This window comes from Rhopalosiphum padi, chromosome 1, assembly GCF_020882245.1.
Source record: "Rhopalosiphum padi isolate XX-2018 chromosome 1, ASM2088224v1, whole genome shotgun sequence".
In the NCBI taxonomy this organism is placed as follows: domain Eukaryota; kingdom Metazoa; phylum Arthropoda; class Insecta; order Hemiptera; family Aphididae; genus Rhopalosiphum; species Rhopalosiphum padi.
In genome coordinates, this window is record NC_083597.1 from 86,316,528 (window position 1) to 86,334,857 (window position 18,330).

At 27.9% G+C, this 18,330-nt stretch overlaps 1 protein-coding gene across 1 annotated transcript; it reads right to left on the bottom strand.

Moving 5' to 3' along the window:
* Window positions 1–12,056: 12,056 nt before the first annotated feature.
* LOC132931622 (B-cell CLL/lymphoma 7 protein family member A) lies at window positions 12,057–17,074 on the bottom strand. The gene is made up of 4 exons (XM_060997506.1): window positions 16,740–17,074; window positions 14,769–14,844; window positions 13,106–13,214; window positions 12,057–12,997 (listed from the first exon to the last, which is right to left on the bottom strand). The coding sequence occupies exons 1-4, from the start codon at window positions 16,829–16,831 to the stop codon at window positions 12,873–12,875; spliced, it is 402 nt and encodes a 133-aa protein (XP_060853489.1). The 5' UTR covers window positions 16,832–17,074; the 3' UTR covers window positions 12,057–12,872.
* Between the last annotated feature and the right edge of the window lie 1,256 nt (window positions 17,075–18,330).

The window sequence follows — 18,330 nt, forward strand, 5'->3', positions numbered from 1 at the left end:
TTTCAGATGAAACTTATATTTAATATTTTTTGGGGGCACCGCCCCAGGTTATATTTCCCAATAAATATGAGTTCGAAAATTGAGATGTGACAGTGAATTCCAAATTGTAGTTTTTAATTCTTCTATAATGATCTTACTCTAGTCTTTATATATGTCTTCTTATCCTATTATACTATTATAGCAACATCCATAACGGACACGGACGTTTTGGCGCTAGCTGTTTTGGCACCGACTAATATTTCTATACATTTATAATTACAATTTTGTTAACCATGAAATATAGTAAAAACATATATACCTATAAAGTAAAAAATTAATTTTGTTAAACTTGCAATTAAAAATATTATAGTCAATAGTTGGTTATAAAAATGTACTTGGAAAATTATTAAAAGATATAGTAAAAGTCAAAATATAAATGTCAATCGACAATAAAGATCGCACGTTATCTATTGTGACTGCAATGAAGTATAACGATAAAAGCAAATCATGTTGTTTACCCGATACTTCGGTTTCGTTATTGACTTACACAGTTACACGCAAAACCTCCAGATCATTAATGCATAGGATCGAACATCGAAAACGTCGATAGAAAAGGAAGGTCGCGCGTTATCTATATCGTACCGATAACAATAATATAACAATAAAAGTAAAAGTAAAATTTACTGTTCACCTGATAGTTCGGTGTCATTATTGTCTAATACAGTTTACAAACACGTTAGTGAAGTGCTCAGAAAGTCTTACACAAGTGTTAAATACAAATAAAGAAGAAAAAAAATGGAGCAAATTCAATCAAAATGTGATCGAGAAATGTTTGTGAATGATGGTTTTGTATATATTTTCGACAAATTTAGGGTCAACAAACAAAAAAAGTTTTGGAGATGTCGCCAAAAAAAATTATTGTTTGGCAATAATTTACACGAGTATTGACAATTTAACGATTTTAAAAATATCTGATAATCAACCTACCCATGGGCCATAGTTCTGATGCTGCTAAAGTTGAAACATAAATTGCTACCAACATTAAAAAATTGTCCACAATGGAACAAACATCATGAGTTATCAATGAATGTACATCAAGCCTAACACAAGCAACAAAGGTACTAAAAAAAATTTATAAATATTCTATATAACCAAAATATTTTGTTTCATGCTTTTCTCAAACTGTATGATAATTTTATTTTTTTCAACCTTTTATTTAATATAATTTATATAAAATGTACTTACTAATTAAAAAGGTTATTTTTTTGACATTTTATGTCTTTGCTTTGGCACATTAAAATAAAAAACCATCACGAAAAGCGTTACGTAATTGCCATGGATACCACGGTTGCTATGGATACCACGGTTGTCATACAGACCTCAGGTTAGGTGTATATATATATATATATAATATATTCGTTGTTTTGTTAGTCTTGATTTAGCCATCAGCGTGAACACATGTTGTTGATATAGATTCGGAAGAGTTTCGTAAGTTTGTTTTCGATATTCCTTTCTCGTCGCACACATCTATAAAGTGGAAACTACCGTTGATGGCCAGCGAGTGTTACTAGTATCCATATACCTGTCGAATGGCACAACTTTGAGAGACAAGATAGAATTCTTCGAACGATATCTACTACCATGCTCGATAAAACTGAAAGGCATGTTTCTTTTCATGAAGCGCCTGAAATTGTACGACCTACCCATCGTTATGTGTGGAGATTTCAACATCGACTTTCGATCAAATGATGGTGTACTCTTCCGTCAATTCATGATTGAAACATTCGGCTGTACGCTGAATAATTCCGTAGACGTTTCCACAACACGAAATATGACGTGTGTTGACAGTGTCTTCACGTATCCAATGTACAAACGCTTGCTTATGTATTCTACCTACTTTATACACCACCGACCACTACTTAGCGTTACGTCTCCGTAATTTGTTAACATATAAATTAAAATAATTTTATAACAGCAATATTCGTGTCTTTATTTCACTTTACATTATAGAATATAAGTTATACGTCATACGTTCCTATCTATATGTTATATGACGTATAGGTAGAAAAGTAAAGACATAAAATGTCTCACTTAACGCGGACTCGTATGCGTTATGATTTTTTTTTATATAAACAATTACTTTTTATGAATATGAAAAAAAATCTGATAAATAATAGTTTTAATAAATTTTATAATGAGGCTACATACAAGAAATCATTCACTATAAACATGCTCTTTTCTCTTTTTATGAAAAAATGCAGTTATAAAATGTATGATTTTTTTTATGCATTTTAACGTTCAAATAATTATTTTTCCTTAATGTTTTAGCGAGATGTATAGCTTTTCAAATATTATTTTTAAGGGGGATTGCAAACAATGTTTCACTAGAGTAACTATTTTTAATGTAATATTTTTTTTATTTTTACTATATATTTAGGTATATTTGTGTTTTTACTATATTTAGAAATTATTATTTAAGTACATTTTTATAACCAACTATTAACTATGATTTCATTTCAAATTAATTGTTATAGTTAACAAAATTTTAATTATAAATGTATAAAAATTAGAAATATTAGTCGGGCGCCAAAACGTCATAGACCGCATCCATAGACAGCTGTGAACCATGTAAGGTGCATGTTTGTCAAATCAAATAATTCTAATTCAATTAAGATTCTTACAAGTTCATCCTTGGAACATACTGGAGGCCTGAATAATTTAGACATAGCACAAGGATGTGGAGTCCAATTATTATTCAAAAAGTAGCACTTACCAGTTATACATTTTTTAATTTTAGCTTCCTAAAAGCTTACATAATTGTTTTATTACTTTAAAAAATTTTTATAATAGTTATTCATATAATTGTATTTATTTACCTTGCTTTAATTGGGGACACTTGATAAATCGTTTTTATTATTTCTTCAAAATACAAGTATTTGTATTACAAGTACTAATTTTACTTGATTACGCGATTTAATATAAAAATAGCGAAAATGAAATAACCATTACATGAAATATCTATCAAAATACATGAAATAGCTTTTACATGATTAATTTGGGAGGTATGTATATCAATATTTGTAAGTGAGTTAAGTATATCCGGATTGGTAATAAAGAGGCATATATTTAAGAAACTAATTAATTTTGATGGTTTAATAAAATTAGCCTTCTAAGTTGTATTTCTTAATCATTTATTTTAATGAAAGGTGTTTTTGTCATTAAAGCATCTAGTATATTTTTGTATATTTTTGTTAGATAAAAAGATACAAAACCGATTATTAATATAATAATTAATTATAATCTTCTGGAGATAAATAGTATATTTATAGGTAAAACAAATTTGACCTATAGGATGTATTTTTTTTTGCGGGACACTATTAATATAATTGAAGACAATGACTTGGTCTCTTTTAGGCATAAAGTCGTAAACGGATACTGGAGCATTGTTTCTATTTGAATTAATTGTTATTTCATGATACGACTTATATCTATGGTAATCACTAATTAATTTACTACTTACATGGGTTATGGAGAGCTTTACGTTTCAATTTATTGCTGAGGTTCTGACAATTTAAAAAGTTTTTGTTGTCTGACGTGATCGTAGTTTAAAGAATTAAAAATTAAGTTCAGATTAAGATTACATTTAAGTACATAAACGTGTTCACAGTTGAGAATTGTAATCAATAATCATAGACCTTAATACCTTATGCTACTTTAAAAGGCTTATGAATTATTATTATTGTAATACTACTAATACTTACCAATATAAAGACTATACAGAATATAGGTATATATATAAATCTATAGTTTATAGCAGGGATGGGCAACTGAAAGTTATTAAAGGGCCAATTTTTAGAAAATTAAAATTAAGCGGGCCAGAGTATAGAGAGAAAAAAAAGTCATTCAAAATATGCATTTTAACTTAGCATGGAGTATAGATAAACGATTGAATTTGAAATTGTATGATGTAATTTGAAAATGTAGCGTGCGCCAGATAAAAGTATTTCGCGGGCCACCAGTTGCCCACCCCTGCAGGTATATAGTATATGAATATGATCTAAGATGTAAGTGTAGGTTTTATCACAGAATATTCTATCATCAATAAGAATATATAGTTTACAAAATTAACAATGAGATATTCATCAACAAACATCATAATTTATTACTGGCTTTAATTTTACTTTTCTAGGTTGTTATATTTTATGTTTCGCTTTACGCGTATAACATCCTCTTAAACAATTACCAAATTGAAATACACTCCTAAAGGCCCAAACCTACCAAAAATAAAAGTATTGTTTTTTATTAAAAATATAAATTATAAAAAAATTAATCTCTCATCTACTTGCTCAAAGGCGTTGGAACCTACTTTTAGAGCTGCTGTATTTACCTATTTACCATATGTCTAGACATTACTAGGTATTTAGTTCTATTCTCATTGATAACGAGGTTCATTCTGTGACTAGACTGGAAAAGTACTACGAATATGATAAAGACTTGTGTATGATTTTCGTAGACTTTAAGTAAACCTACGATAGTGTCAATAGACAACAATTATGGATAGCGTTGAGGAATTTTGGAATCCCAGAAAAGCTAGTTAAAATGATAGAAATATGTAATTCAAACACATATTGTGAAGTTCAGTACCAAGGTGAGTTATCCGTACAATTTGAGGTTCAATCTGGATTAAAACAGGTAGATGCAATAATATATCCTATACTGTTTAATCTGGCGCTTGAAAAATTAATCAGCGATATATGTACCAATGAATCATGAAATGGAGCTGAATAGCAAAAATATAATGCTTGCGTACGCGGATGTCGGATGACATTGTAATATTAAGAGACACGAAAGACGATATAGTGAAAGTCACAGAAAAATTAATTGAGTCTAGTCACAGAATAAGTAAATAATAATAATAATAATAATAATAATAAATCATAGATACATATAAATTAAAGTTTATTTCAACAAGCGTGGCTTTCGAATTTCTATAAATACTAAATAGGTATTTAAAAATAATTTTATTTTTGACGGAAATTTTTAGTAACTTTTAACCAAAATTATTAATGTTTTTCATCTTGTCGTTTATTACCGTCGTCGTTATTTACCAATAATTACCGTTTTTCATATAATAAAGTTCTTACATAGTTTGTAATTTGAATGGCTCCAAATGTTAGGATTTAGCTTTAAACGTAATTGCTTCATCTGATATTTTTGACTCTGCTTGGCTTTTTCAATTTTGACTGACCATTCCACAAAGTATACCTGTAGTTTGTACACCGAAACGCATTTAAAACAATTTGTAATAATATATGATTTATGTAATTACTAAAACAAGTGATATAATTTTCACATGAAAATGCATATTTAAGAATTAAAATAGGTTTTAGACTACAATAATTTACCAAAAATATAAATTATAAAATAATGTACTAATGTGAGAACACTTTGTTGCTTCCTCGTACTTATTTTAGTCATAGACTACTCTATAGTATTACTAGTAAGTAGTATTTGATATATCCTGGCGGCAACATCAAATACTTTGATTGGAAAACATCTAACAATTTTAGTAGCTGAATAATCATTTATCAGCTCTTATTTTTTTTTTAGCTTTGTTACAGGAGCTATCAAAACCAGCTATTTTGAGATTTTTACAGTTTACTGCGAAACAACTAACAAGTGATCGGCATGTATTTTATAATTTAACTAAAATACAAATTATAAATAAAACATGAGGGAAAAACACCAAATAACCTAGCTTTTAACATGGAATGATAAAATCAATAAATCGTAAATTGTACGATTTAGACATGTAGTTTTATTACTCTAAGCCAACAAGATTATGTTAAATTAAATATTTTTTATTAGAAGATAGCATAAACATTTGTAATTGATATGACTATAATTAACAAAGATGGTGGCAAATGTTGGTTTCGATCAAGCCTGATCAATCAAGGGCACCCATTAGGGGGTGCAAGGGGGTGACATTTAACCGCCCTAGAATAGAAAAATTATTACTATTTTTTTAGTTATGAATAATTAATTAATTTTTCTAATGATAATGTTACAAAAATGTACTTATGATTATGATTATCATTTCCCTAGGTTTTAACAGATGAGCACCCTTGGCTTCGATAATTTTAATAGCAATAGCTAATCATACAGCAGTCATATAGTAACCTGTATCTATGTGTCACGTTGATGGGCTCATAATGTCGAACATATAATTTAAACTCAGATATCATTTAGTCGAATTTCGAGTGGTTACAAATATATAGACCAGGAATCTCTGGCCTTTTTTATGACAGGTCAAATATGAGATACGCTTGGTATCTTGGGCCAAAACCAAAATGTTTAATAAGAAATAAATAAAAATAACGAACACTAATATATTATTTTCAAACATTAATTAGGAGATCCTTAGTATAAACTATAAGAACTATAATCGTATATCCTATATATTGGCTATATTAATAATATACTATTAAACCAGCGTTTCTCTAAGTGTGGGCCGTCACTCAATTTTTGGCAGATCGCGAACAATTTTTTGAATTATATAGTGTCCAAGAAATTTATGTTAAATTAATATTAAATATATTATTTTATTATTAAATAATATACTTATATTATTATAGTAATATAGTACCAAAAATGACGTGGGTAATTATTAATTAATAATAATTCGTCGTATATTTATTTATTACGACAGGTATTAATACGTAGTTATAGGAAAAATTCTGCGATAAGATACGATAAAGTTATAGCAATATAACTACCTACTTTATGAAAAGTGAAACCATGTGGATCGCGAAAGATTTTTCGGGGGAAATTTGGGTCTCAGTACTAAAAAGATTGAGGACCACTGCCCTATACTATTATGTTACGATATTAAATAATTACACAAATATATAATGCAAGATCAAAAAAAAATGTCGTACCCGAGGTACCATTATACCAGTACGTCCAACAACTGGTAAATAAACATAATAAGCCGACAGATTTGACACTGTCAAAGTACTCAAAGTGTGAATTTATTATTTTAAGTGTTACTTTTACTGCGGTTATACAGTAGTAATATAAATCGAAGGGAATACTACTGACCAATTTATTAAGGAATTCAATATAGGCAATTATATATGTTTCGTGGGAATGATTGCTACCTACTGCATATAAATAATCATTAAAATTCTTATTCAAAATATTCAATGTTCATATAAAATACGATAAGATTCTTAGCTGAACGATGAATATAGGTACTGATTTTATAATCTATATTTTAGATTTTGAGCGAAACAACGAAAGTATTGATTTTTACATTTGTACAAGAATGAGTGTTTTGTGTGTGTGTCTTCATCACATTTTGGAGCAGTAAAATTGGTTCGGTTTTAACCATGAACATCTTTTCTATAGTCTGTTGGAAATAAGTAACGTAGAATAGAATGCCGGCAGGTGTTGCTTGACAAAGAAAATACGCCATCGAAACCGCATTCCAATCTACGTTTCTTGTTCTGAACAAACCGTATAGGTAGACAATTTATTATCAGTTGGAAAGTGAACCAATTTTTAGTTGATACTAAAACCAGGGTTGCCAACCGTCTAGACTCTATAGGTTTCACCTGGACAAGTTCAGTCATTTCTTTGCCTTTTTTAGTTCATTTTTTGGTATTTTTAATTAAATTCCATTAATTAACAACATTGAAAACTTTTTAAAAATTTTTAAAAAATGTTTCAAGCAAATAGCCGCATTATTAAAGAATCAATAAATTTCAATATAAAAATCAAAATTCAAATTAAATCAACTTTTTATTAAATTAATACATTTTTATGCATATAATATACTAATATCATTATAAAAATTAAATTAAAAATTATTTTGAGTGCATTTTGTTCTTTTTAATTTTTGAAATTTTAAATGCATTTTTTGCATTTTAAGTGTATTTTATATTGCAAATTTTTTAAAATTTTAAACGCATTTTTTAAGGTGCATTAAATCCACAGCCGTAGTTATATTAGTCATTACTTATTTTGATTTGGATTGCTATTTGCTACACGAAACACGAACATTATCTATTATTCATTTTCAAGGAACCTATCAATTTTAAATATATTAATTGATTATGAAAATTAAAAAATGATTATTTACATACACTTATACGACCCGCATGTATACGCATAGAAATTGTATAAAAACAATTATCCCCCTAAAAAATGTGTAAATATCAAATTATTATTATTAATTATTTATCTATTTATGATAATATCATTAATATCATATTATAATTTTACTAGCGTAATAAATATATAATATAAAAACATTTAGCATGTTGCTAGTAACATTTGTTCAATTGGTCATAAAAAAACTAAAATAATTATATTACCTATAATGTGCATTATTGTTGAAATAAAAATGTATTTTACTCTATAGTCTATAATCTATATTATGCTAAGTTAATATATTGTATTTAATATGTAAAAATATACTAACAGTGTTGAGTAGTAGGTAATACGTAACGCAAATTACAAATTACTGTAACGAAATTACTTTTTCAGGAACGTGGAAGTAAAATAATTAATTCAAATTAACTTTAATGCAATAATATAACTTTCTAAAAGTAATTTCTGCGCAGAGTAACGCGTTTTTATTACGTTAATACGCGTTATACACAAAGAAAAAACGCTTTAATTTACTTCTATAGAATATTCTAATATAGTCCTAACAATTACCAATTCCTATCTATAATGATGTGTTTTGTTTTTCGTATATAATATATGTGTGTCTATTTGTGGTCCACGTCCATTATATTGATTGTTGTTATTATTATTATTATTACTGACGTGATTTTTCGAATATTTTCCACTTTTCACGTGATTTTAAGACTTTTCCATAGTTTTTCCAATCCGTTCTTTTCGTTTTCGCGTCGCAGTAATGTGCGTCTTTTGAAAGCCGTACGGTTGTTGTTGTTTCGCCATTTGCGACATTTGCGTTCGTAGCGGTCGCGATCGCGGTAACGAGTACGGCCGCCGACGACGGTCCCCTCCGGACGTTTTTCTCTGTTCTTTTTATTTTCTCACATCACATCGCGGACGCCGATCGATATACGAGATAATAATATGTATTCTACTTTTTTCTTCTTAAATGTACACGTATACTATATTACGCAGAGCACTGATGTTTGATTCGAAGCGCATTTGTCGATGTACCTACTACCTATACAATACTGTTTTTTTGATTCAATAAATTGTACTTTATCGTATTTATATTATTTTGTTATTCTCGGTAAATTTAACGGGTTGTGATGTATATCATAAAATAGTGTTTCTCCACGACGTTTGTGTCGCACGAACTTGAGTGTATATTTTAGGTGATAGGTAGGTTTTTTTGTAGGTGAACTAGCGAGTCAATATAACATTTAATAATTAATATAATATATTACCGACATTCATAGGAATATTTGAGAAACGCACATTGTGTATTTTATATCATTTATATTAAATAAAGGAATGACCAGTAGGTAGGTAGGTACCTACTTAATTAATGATAAAATAAATATTTAAAAAAATGTGATTCCACTACTATAATATGGCTGTACGTAGGTATGTTATATGACGTATGACAATAATATTTTTCTTTTTGCAACATTTACCATCACGGCCCGGAAGGAGATAAATTTGGTAATTTCAAGTATTGTATTATACAATTATACTATACGATTTGTATACTTCACTCAAGACTCAATCACTCATAGTATATAACATAGACAAATACATTAAATAATATGTATTATGTAATATTTACTCAATTACAATTTTCGGCATGATTTATTATTTTTGAATTCAAAAAAGAACCAGGCATTGAGGCATACAATGGGACAAACTTTTACACCGAATGACAACTGATAAGTTATAGAAAAACTGTTCTCACAACTTAGATCATATTATTATCTAAGACTCACAATTACGGTAATCGGCTTTATCACATTTTTAGTGACCAATTTCTAGACACCCGATCACCATACACATAGACTTATATTCTATAAGTCTATGACCATACAGCAGAGATTCCCAACCAGGGTGCCGCAAAATTATTTGAAATATATTTTTAGTCTAGGCTATAGAGTATAGTGTGCCTCCGGATTTTTAGAAAATGACTAAGGGTGCCGTAAGTCAAAAAAGGTTGGGAACTTCTACACTACCGATTTTCGTGTGAAACGATTTTCACTCAACCGCATCGAAGGCGGCTTCTACACACCGGAATCGAGTTTCACCAGCCTCTATAGTTGCTAGTTCGCTAGTATACAATAATATAATAGTAAATATAGATATGGACGATATGGCCATATGGTACATCCACAGAATAGATTAAATCTAATTTAATCTACTCGCGAGTATTCTGTGGTACATCTGTGAATTGTAATTACTAATTTGTAATAATTTATAGTGAATGGTAAAAAAAAAATTGATAATTTTATTAATAAATAAGAAAAATATAGCGTTACTTGTAACGCGAATATAATTTAATTTAACGAGTAACGTAATTGTATTACTTTTTAAAAACAATTTTCCTAACATTTTATACTAGGTAGGTACACTCGTACACTTACTATCTATAATATAAAGATGAAGAATGAAAGATACGTTTTTTTATATCTTCACATAATTTTATGCAATAAGAAAACATTTTTCAAAAAGAAATGTATTTTTATATTTCAATATTTTTAAATATTATACATTTTTCTTGAGATAGATACCGACCGTTTTTAAGGAGTCTAATGTAGACAAATTCGTTGCGTGTGCATACAGGTCATGTAAATGTGTGCGTAGTACCTAAATGATCATTTTTTAATTTTCATATTCAATTACCTAATAGTTCTAATATATTTAATATTTTTAAAAATTGTTCTTTTTTCCTTTGTATTTTATCTTGGTCTTTTTTTCCAAGATTCAATTTTTTGCCAGTTCTATGACTCAACCAACTTGATTAATATTGATAATATTTCTGAAAACAAATTTTAATTCGTCGTGAATAGTACTTAAAAACGATTTCCTTATATTATTTTATAATTACTTTTTTTGAATTCAATATTATGTTTATTTTAAAATCCTAAATATTCTAAATTACAAAATAAAATTCAAAAAGAGGAAAGTAGCTGAATGCTCTGTTGTAAAGTAGGTATGAAGTATATCTGTTGGCTCAGTTGGCTGCTGTATAGTAACCAGCAGGTGTTAAGTGTACCTTGTCATTGAATATAAGTCACTGTAATGTATTAAATTTAAATTCAATGATAAATCATTGCATAATATGTATTATGAAAAATAATTGTTAGTTTATTCTATGTGTTACTAATTATATTTCATGATGTATTTATATTGCTATTATAGGTATGTATTAATAACATGTAATCATGTTAACTTTCGAGTTAATACCGACTTACCATAGAATGGTGTGAATGGATCTGTGATACAAATAGGCAATACCATTTAAAATGAATCGAAATGTTTTAAATTACAACAAAATAACTAACATTCTTTGTTTAAATATATAATATCATCCAAATCTTAACTAATAATGTCTACACTATTTTTTTTAGATTTGTTGATTGCAATATGAGTTACCCATGAAAATTTTTTTATTAAATCTTCAAGTCAAAATATAAAATTTGAATGTTTTATAAATTTTTAACTGTAAAATTATTTGAAAATATTCATTTTTTCAATGAATCTTGTCAAAATAACTTTTGCAATACTTTGGATAAAGCCTAAAACAAAAGCGGGATAAAATTTTCTTTTCAGCGATTTTCAAATTAATATATTATTAAATTTTTTTTTGTCAAATAGTGAAGATCGAAGTAAATTAACTAAAAAATGGACAATTTAGTTAGATTAAATTCAAGTGGTGGTTATTTTTGTCATTAACTTTATACACAATATATATATATATATATATATATTTTTTTTTTAAACTATTTAGTAAAAATGTATTATTATTAAAATTAATATTTATCCAACATTGTAATGTAATTTGTATTTTATTTATACTAATGCTAATTATATTTCTAATATCAAATGGCTGATACAAGTTACAAATTATTATTAAGTTTTATTATGTATAAAATTCTAGTCCAAAAATGTATAATGCATATTGTATCAAATTTAAATTCAAGATTTTATACAAATCATATTAACAATGTTTTGGGAGGATTAAAGTTCCAAGCCATGGTAATAATACAAATTTAACATTTTGAAGCTACATAAAAATCTAGAGAGCTGTGGCTATATATTATATACTTCCTAAATCTAGATCATGAAGTAACATCAGACTTTACTGTTTAACATTTCACAATTCACATTTTCAAAACAAAACATCATGTTTGAAATCTTTAATTAAAAATTATTATGCATGTTTAATGTATAACAACGATAATATTTAAAAGTTTGCTTTCGAATCCAAAAGAATTATAAGCTAAAATAAAATAAAAAAACAAATTTCATTTAGTCAATGGCATAAATATGCAAAGTCAATTATATTTGTTTATACCATTGATTTGAATTTTGATAGTCAAAATATGAATAAATTAAGTTTAAAAAAAAATAAAATAAAAAATGGCGACTTAAAGGTAATATATACACAAATGCACATTTTATGATTCTAATACAAAAAAAATGTTAACACTGAGGAATGAATGTTTGTCATTGGAAAGGAAGGAAGGTAAGGGAGAAAGACGGGGCAACATACATTTACAGCACAATCAATAGTAGTTACAGTACAAAGTTTCAGAACAATTTAAAAAAAACATATAGAGGTAGTTAATGTGTTTTTACACAAAAAAAATGTTACAAGACACAAATAAAAATTCAATTTTTTTTTTAAAGGATAAAGCATTGGGGAGGAAAACTTATTCAGTTTTCATTTGTTTAGCTGGTGGTGGTTCACTGTTCTGTGAGTTGGAATCTTCCGAAAAACCCAACTGGGTGGCAAATTCGGTTGGTTCTTGAGAATGGGAATCACTGACAGAAAATGCTATAATAATAATGTAAAAAGAAATTAGATAGTTTAAATTCTATAACAATAAAATTTTAATGACTAATGATTATATTATTGACTATTGAGCATTTTATATGTTCTTACAGGTATTTGAGTCGTCAGCAATAGAGAAGTTTGAGTGTGTAGCCTCAATTGGTCTTTTGCCCAATATGTTCTCTTTGTTCGAGTGAGAATGTTCTTTAGACTTTTTCTTCTGAAAAATAAAATAAACTAAATTAAAAACCATGTTAAACAGGGCCGGATTTAGGACTAGGCTACCTAGGCTATAGCCTAGGGGCGCCACGACTTGGGGGGAGGGCGCTAAGCCGTAGATGGTGAAATTTTTTTTTTTGTAGATACTATAATATAAATACTATCTGCAAATTTAATTTACGAGAATTTATATAGTTGAACTTAAATATTAGTAATGAATAATGTTAATTATTATAAATTAATTCGCTGTTGTAAATATATATTATGTTACGAGCAATGTGGAATACCGGGCAATGTATACACTGTCAATGTGGTCCTGCCCGGTTAATGTAAATCACAAATTTTTTTTTAACCAACTAATATTATTTTTTATTATTATTATAAACTATAATTATTACCTATTTATAGTATTGATTTTTTTTTAAAACAATGATTATTAATTTTATTGTATCATAATATTACAAATATTTTGACGGAATAACAAAACTAATTAACAAGTATGTACATCATTTTATTTTTATAAACGACACTATATACTTCATTACTTTGTACTTTGTCATGTTTTAAAAATGGAATCCAAATTTTATGAACATTTGAACAAAGTTATCGAAACGAAAAATATTAAGTACTTGTATTAGTAAATCTAAATATTATGAAATAATTAATTATTTAAAACAACTGAAGCTAGATAAGAAAACCAATTAAAAATTAATGAAAAATATGACATAATGACAGTATTAGGAGAAGAAAAATTAATTATGCCAGTAGGTAACTGCAGAAGGTAATTGTGTAAAATTATATGCTTATAATGAAGAGTTATTTAAAATTTTACATGAAATACATTTATCTATTGGGCATGGTGGTGGAAATTGTATGGAATATGAAATAAATATAAAATTTAAAAATATAACTAGAGAAATAATAATGTCATATTTAAATTTTTGCGAGTCATTATGTGAGAGAAAAGTAAATACAGTGAAAAAGAGATTGGTGGTTAAACTAATTATTTCTTTGGAACTATATTGTCGTTTACAGTACAAAAACTCGACTGATTAGTCGAAAATATCAATGATTGTTCATTTGTATTGTTGATGAAAATTTTTAATTTAATCATTATACATTTTTGTATAACCATAAAATTGGTAAATTAATAAGGAGGGGGACTCTCAACTCTTATTGAGTAAATTATGTTCCAAGGAATAGGGGCGTTTGTTTTTTATCGTTTTATATTCGTTTTAAGTAAATCCGGCCCTGATGTTAAATGTAGGACATTGTATGTTTGTTTGATTAACTCATGAATTTGCTATAAAGTTTTCAGCAAGATCTCCACCTTAGTAAACTATAAACTGATCTAAAGATATTTAAAAATAATTGAAAAATCTGATAATTAAAATTTATGACTCATCTGAGTTTTTTGAGTATATATAATACCTACTTTAATTAATTAATTTAATAATTTACACTAAATGACTTGTTATATAATAAAATATCAACATAAGATAATACAGTATTTGACACAGTTACATTTTAAGTATAAAAAGTAATTAAGACTTACCTGTTCGTTGGATATTATGGGTACCCATTTGTATATTTTCATGGTAGTCTCTCCGATTGTTACCCATTTCTTTTCCCTGAAACAGTCAATTAAAATATACAAATACTGTCTTTATACTGTACCTAGATTTCAATATTAAAAAAGTTAGAATTGGAAGTTATATTTAAGCTAGGAAGTCAGGAATTTTTAAATTTTTATTCCTATATACCCTAATTTTAATTTGATAACAAAAGTGTAATCTACTAACATACATTTTATTATACTACAATTAATAACGCCAAACATTTAACAGCCGACAGTAGGGCGAACATTGTATGGAATACATTTTTTACTTTAATGAAGTATAGAGGGTGTCCCAAAAAGAACACTTTTTTTAAATCGGTTACCATTTTTTTTTTGTTATTATTTTCACATTGCTCTCATCATTTTTTTAATCTACTATCATTTCGATATGTTGTAATGTAATCAGTGTTTGCCAAGTGTTCCCTTATCCCATGGTCTGAATGTCAATTGCAAGATGCGTGTTGGTTAAGACCTTTTACCAATCTAACGAAAATGGTGCGACAACTTCATATCTTACTCTGACTCGACGTTACTCCCAATACGTCATCGATTTGTCGGACATAATTTTGTCTTTACATTTATAGGGTTCAAAAAACTTCTTTTGCAAGAACAATATTTGTTATGGATATTAAAAAATTTAAAACATTAGAAAATATAAATTGTATATTAAACTTGAAAACAAACAAGTCCCAGTAATTTTATACAAAAATTATATTAATAATTGAATGCTCTAGAAATATAACTGAGTAATAAGAAAGAGAAGTTGTCTTCCACTGTGCCACGCCTATGATAGCCAATATTAAGATCAATAATAATACATACATATTTATTGAAACAATTTAAGTTTTAATAAAAGTTCAATACGTAAAACAATATTTGGTTTACAATAGAAATAAATAGAAAAATATAAGGTAATGAAGTTAAATCATATATGTAAATGGTTAACAATTTTTTAAGTACACATTTATTGATCGTAAGTTAGAGAAATAATTACATTTTTAGGTAACTAAACATTACTCTAAATATAATTTGGTACCTACCTAATCACATAAATGAATTAATTAACCTTTTAATATTATGGTACAATGGTAAAAACAATTTGAATTTAACTAATTTTAAATGATAAAACAATTTTTTAATTTAAGTGAAATAATTTTTACAACAAAAAGAAAATTTTAAACAGGTATTTAATTAATGATGAATACAATCTGACAGTTTAATTATATTATAATATAAAGTACATTATTAGTACAGTATTTAAGTCATAAGCGTATGCACAAGTCATGCAGGTTGTGCTTAGGTATGCACGACCTGCAGACTAAAATATTAGTGCTGTGTCTCTCAGGACGGTCCTGATAATAATAAAAAAAATATCCTTAAAGAGTGAACTGGTGCCAATTTGATGATTTTGAACTACCTACCAAATACCTCTGCGCACGCTTATGATTTAAGTGTATACTTATAAAACACAAACGTTTAATAATGGGTAGTTATAATACAAGTAGTTAATCGTTAATATAATTAATGGGTAGTAAAAATATTCAATAAATATTAAATATTTTTTGTCGACAATCTATTAAAGTAATAAAATTATGACTCTCTAGCATTGAAGTGTGCACAGCTCGTTAGAACCAGAGTGGTCAAACATCAAGAGAATGGATTTTAGAGAGAACGAGTACTGTGTACGACAACTGAAGCACGTTTGACCAAATTCGCCTATGGATGAACCCATTGTACCTATAAACCGTCCAACACTCAGTAAACACTGTCAGCGGACGACGGTCGAATAACTTTGAAACACATGAGGGGAAAAGTCAAACACTGCACAGCCCGTCGTTTGGCAGATGGTATTTAAAAAATAATAAAGCACTCGTTTATACGCTTAATGAACAACACGTCGTCACTTACCACCGGCGGACCTTGTCCACGACTTGCATGACTCTTTTAATGTCATCTTTGGCTCTGCTTCTGGTCTCCGCACGCACTGACCGAGACATCATAATACAAACGACCAGCGGTGTTGGTGCGGGTAAGGGAGGCGTCCGACCCAAAACGCCGGACGGGACGGCTTACAGCGTTCGATTGGTGGCGGCGGCGACACTTCCCGAAACGGGTGACGGGACGGTCGGACGAGAAGATGGCCTCCGATAAACGGAAACGACTCGTTGCGGCGCCAGATACGGTGTCCCGGTGCCGGATAACGCGGACTCGGTAGTCTGTGTTTCTGTAAACAACCACAGAATAATCGATAAAAAAATTAAAAAATGCTAAACTGTTATCATGTATCAGTCAGTCGGCGCGAGTTGGGCGCCATCTAGTCGCATAAACGAACGTTTAGTGCAATGATGCGTCGTTGACTTAGACCCATAATTTTTTTTAAGAATCAATTCATTGTTAATCGTACAAATTTTAGAGTAAAGAATATAATTTAATACAAATAGTAAAAATAATCTGGCCTCGGGGGATTTGGGATAAGTCAACTTACTAAATTAATTAATAATAAGTTTTTCTTTATATTTCCATTTTTTTAAGCGTAGAGAATAGCGGCTTAGCCACTTCAACCACATCTAAGTAATAAGTACTTGAATCAGTTATTTGGTAAAAGTGTTCAAACCAAAATAATTTTCTTCTATAGATTTTGAATTATAAAAATAATAATAAGATATTGATATATGATATAATATAATCAAAGATCTTAGATCACCAAGTTCAGTTTGTACTGTTTGTAGTGTACCTATATGACTAAATGTATTATAATGTTATACTGTTATGGTGTTATATCCTTATACCAAATTATAATTTGATACAAATGTGTTTTTATGATAATATATGCGGGTTTTATTTACAATCAATTTTATGCATAGTAAAATTATTTATAATTATTAAAAAATTCAATAATTTAATACAATTTATTTTGTCACAGAGCAGATAAAATAGAGATTTAGGTTACCTAATTACAAATATCTAATAATTTGGATATTAATTTTGAAAACGCTATTGAAGAGACAAAAAAAACACAATGTGAAGTATGTATTATTACATCATTGTCTACCACTAATAGTAAATGACAAATTAAATAATTAAAGTATCTCTGCGTGGAATATAATGGTATTAGTAGGAATAATCCCAATTTATTAAATGTTAGTATGTTACTATTGCCAGTAATTTATTAAAAAATTGTAATCTAAAAACAATAATGATGTATAAAAAAAAAATTCTGTTCTGTATTATTATCATAAATATATAAAAATTATTGAAATTAAAAGCGTAAAAATTATTTTTCTAAATTTTTAAGCTTAAATATTTTGCCTTAAATTATACATCTAAAGTGTATGTAAATTAAGCTACCTAGAAAAATATGCATAACAGAACTTTATGTAATGTAGTATTTTGAAACAATGAAACAGATACCTATATTCTATGTCATAGGTTTGTTTACCTAATTTGAATAGTTTGAATCAAAGCATTTTCGCTACAAGTATATAATAATAAATATAGA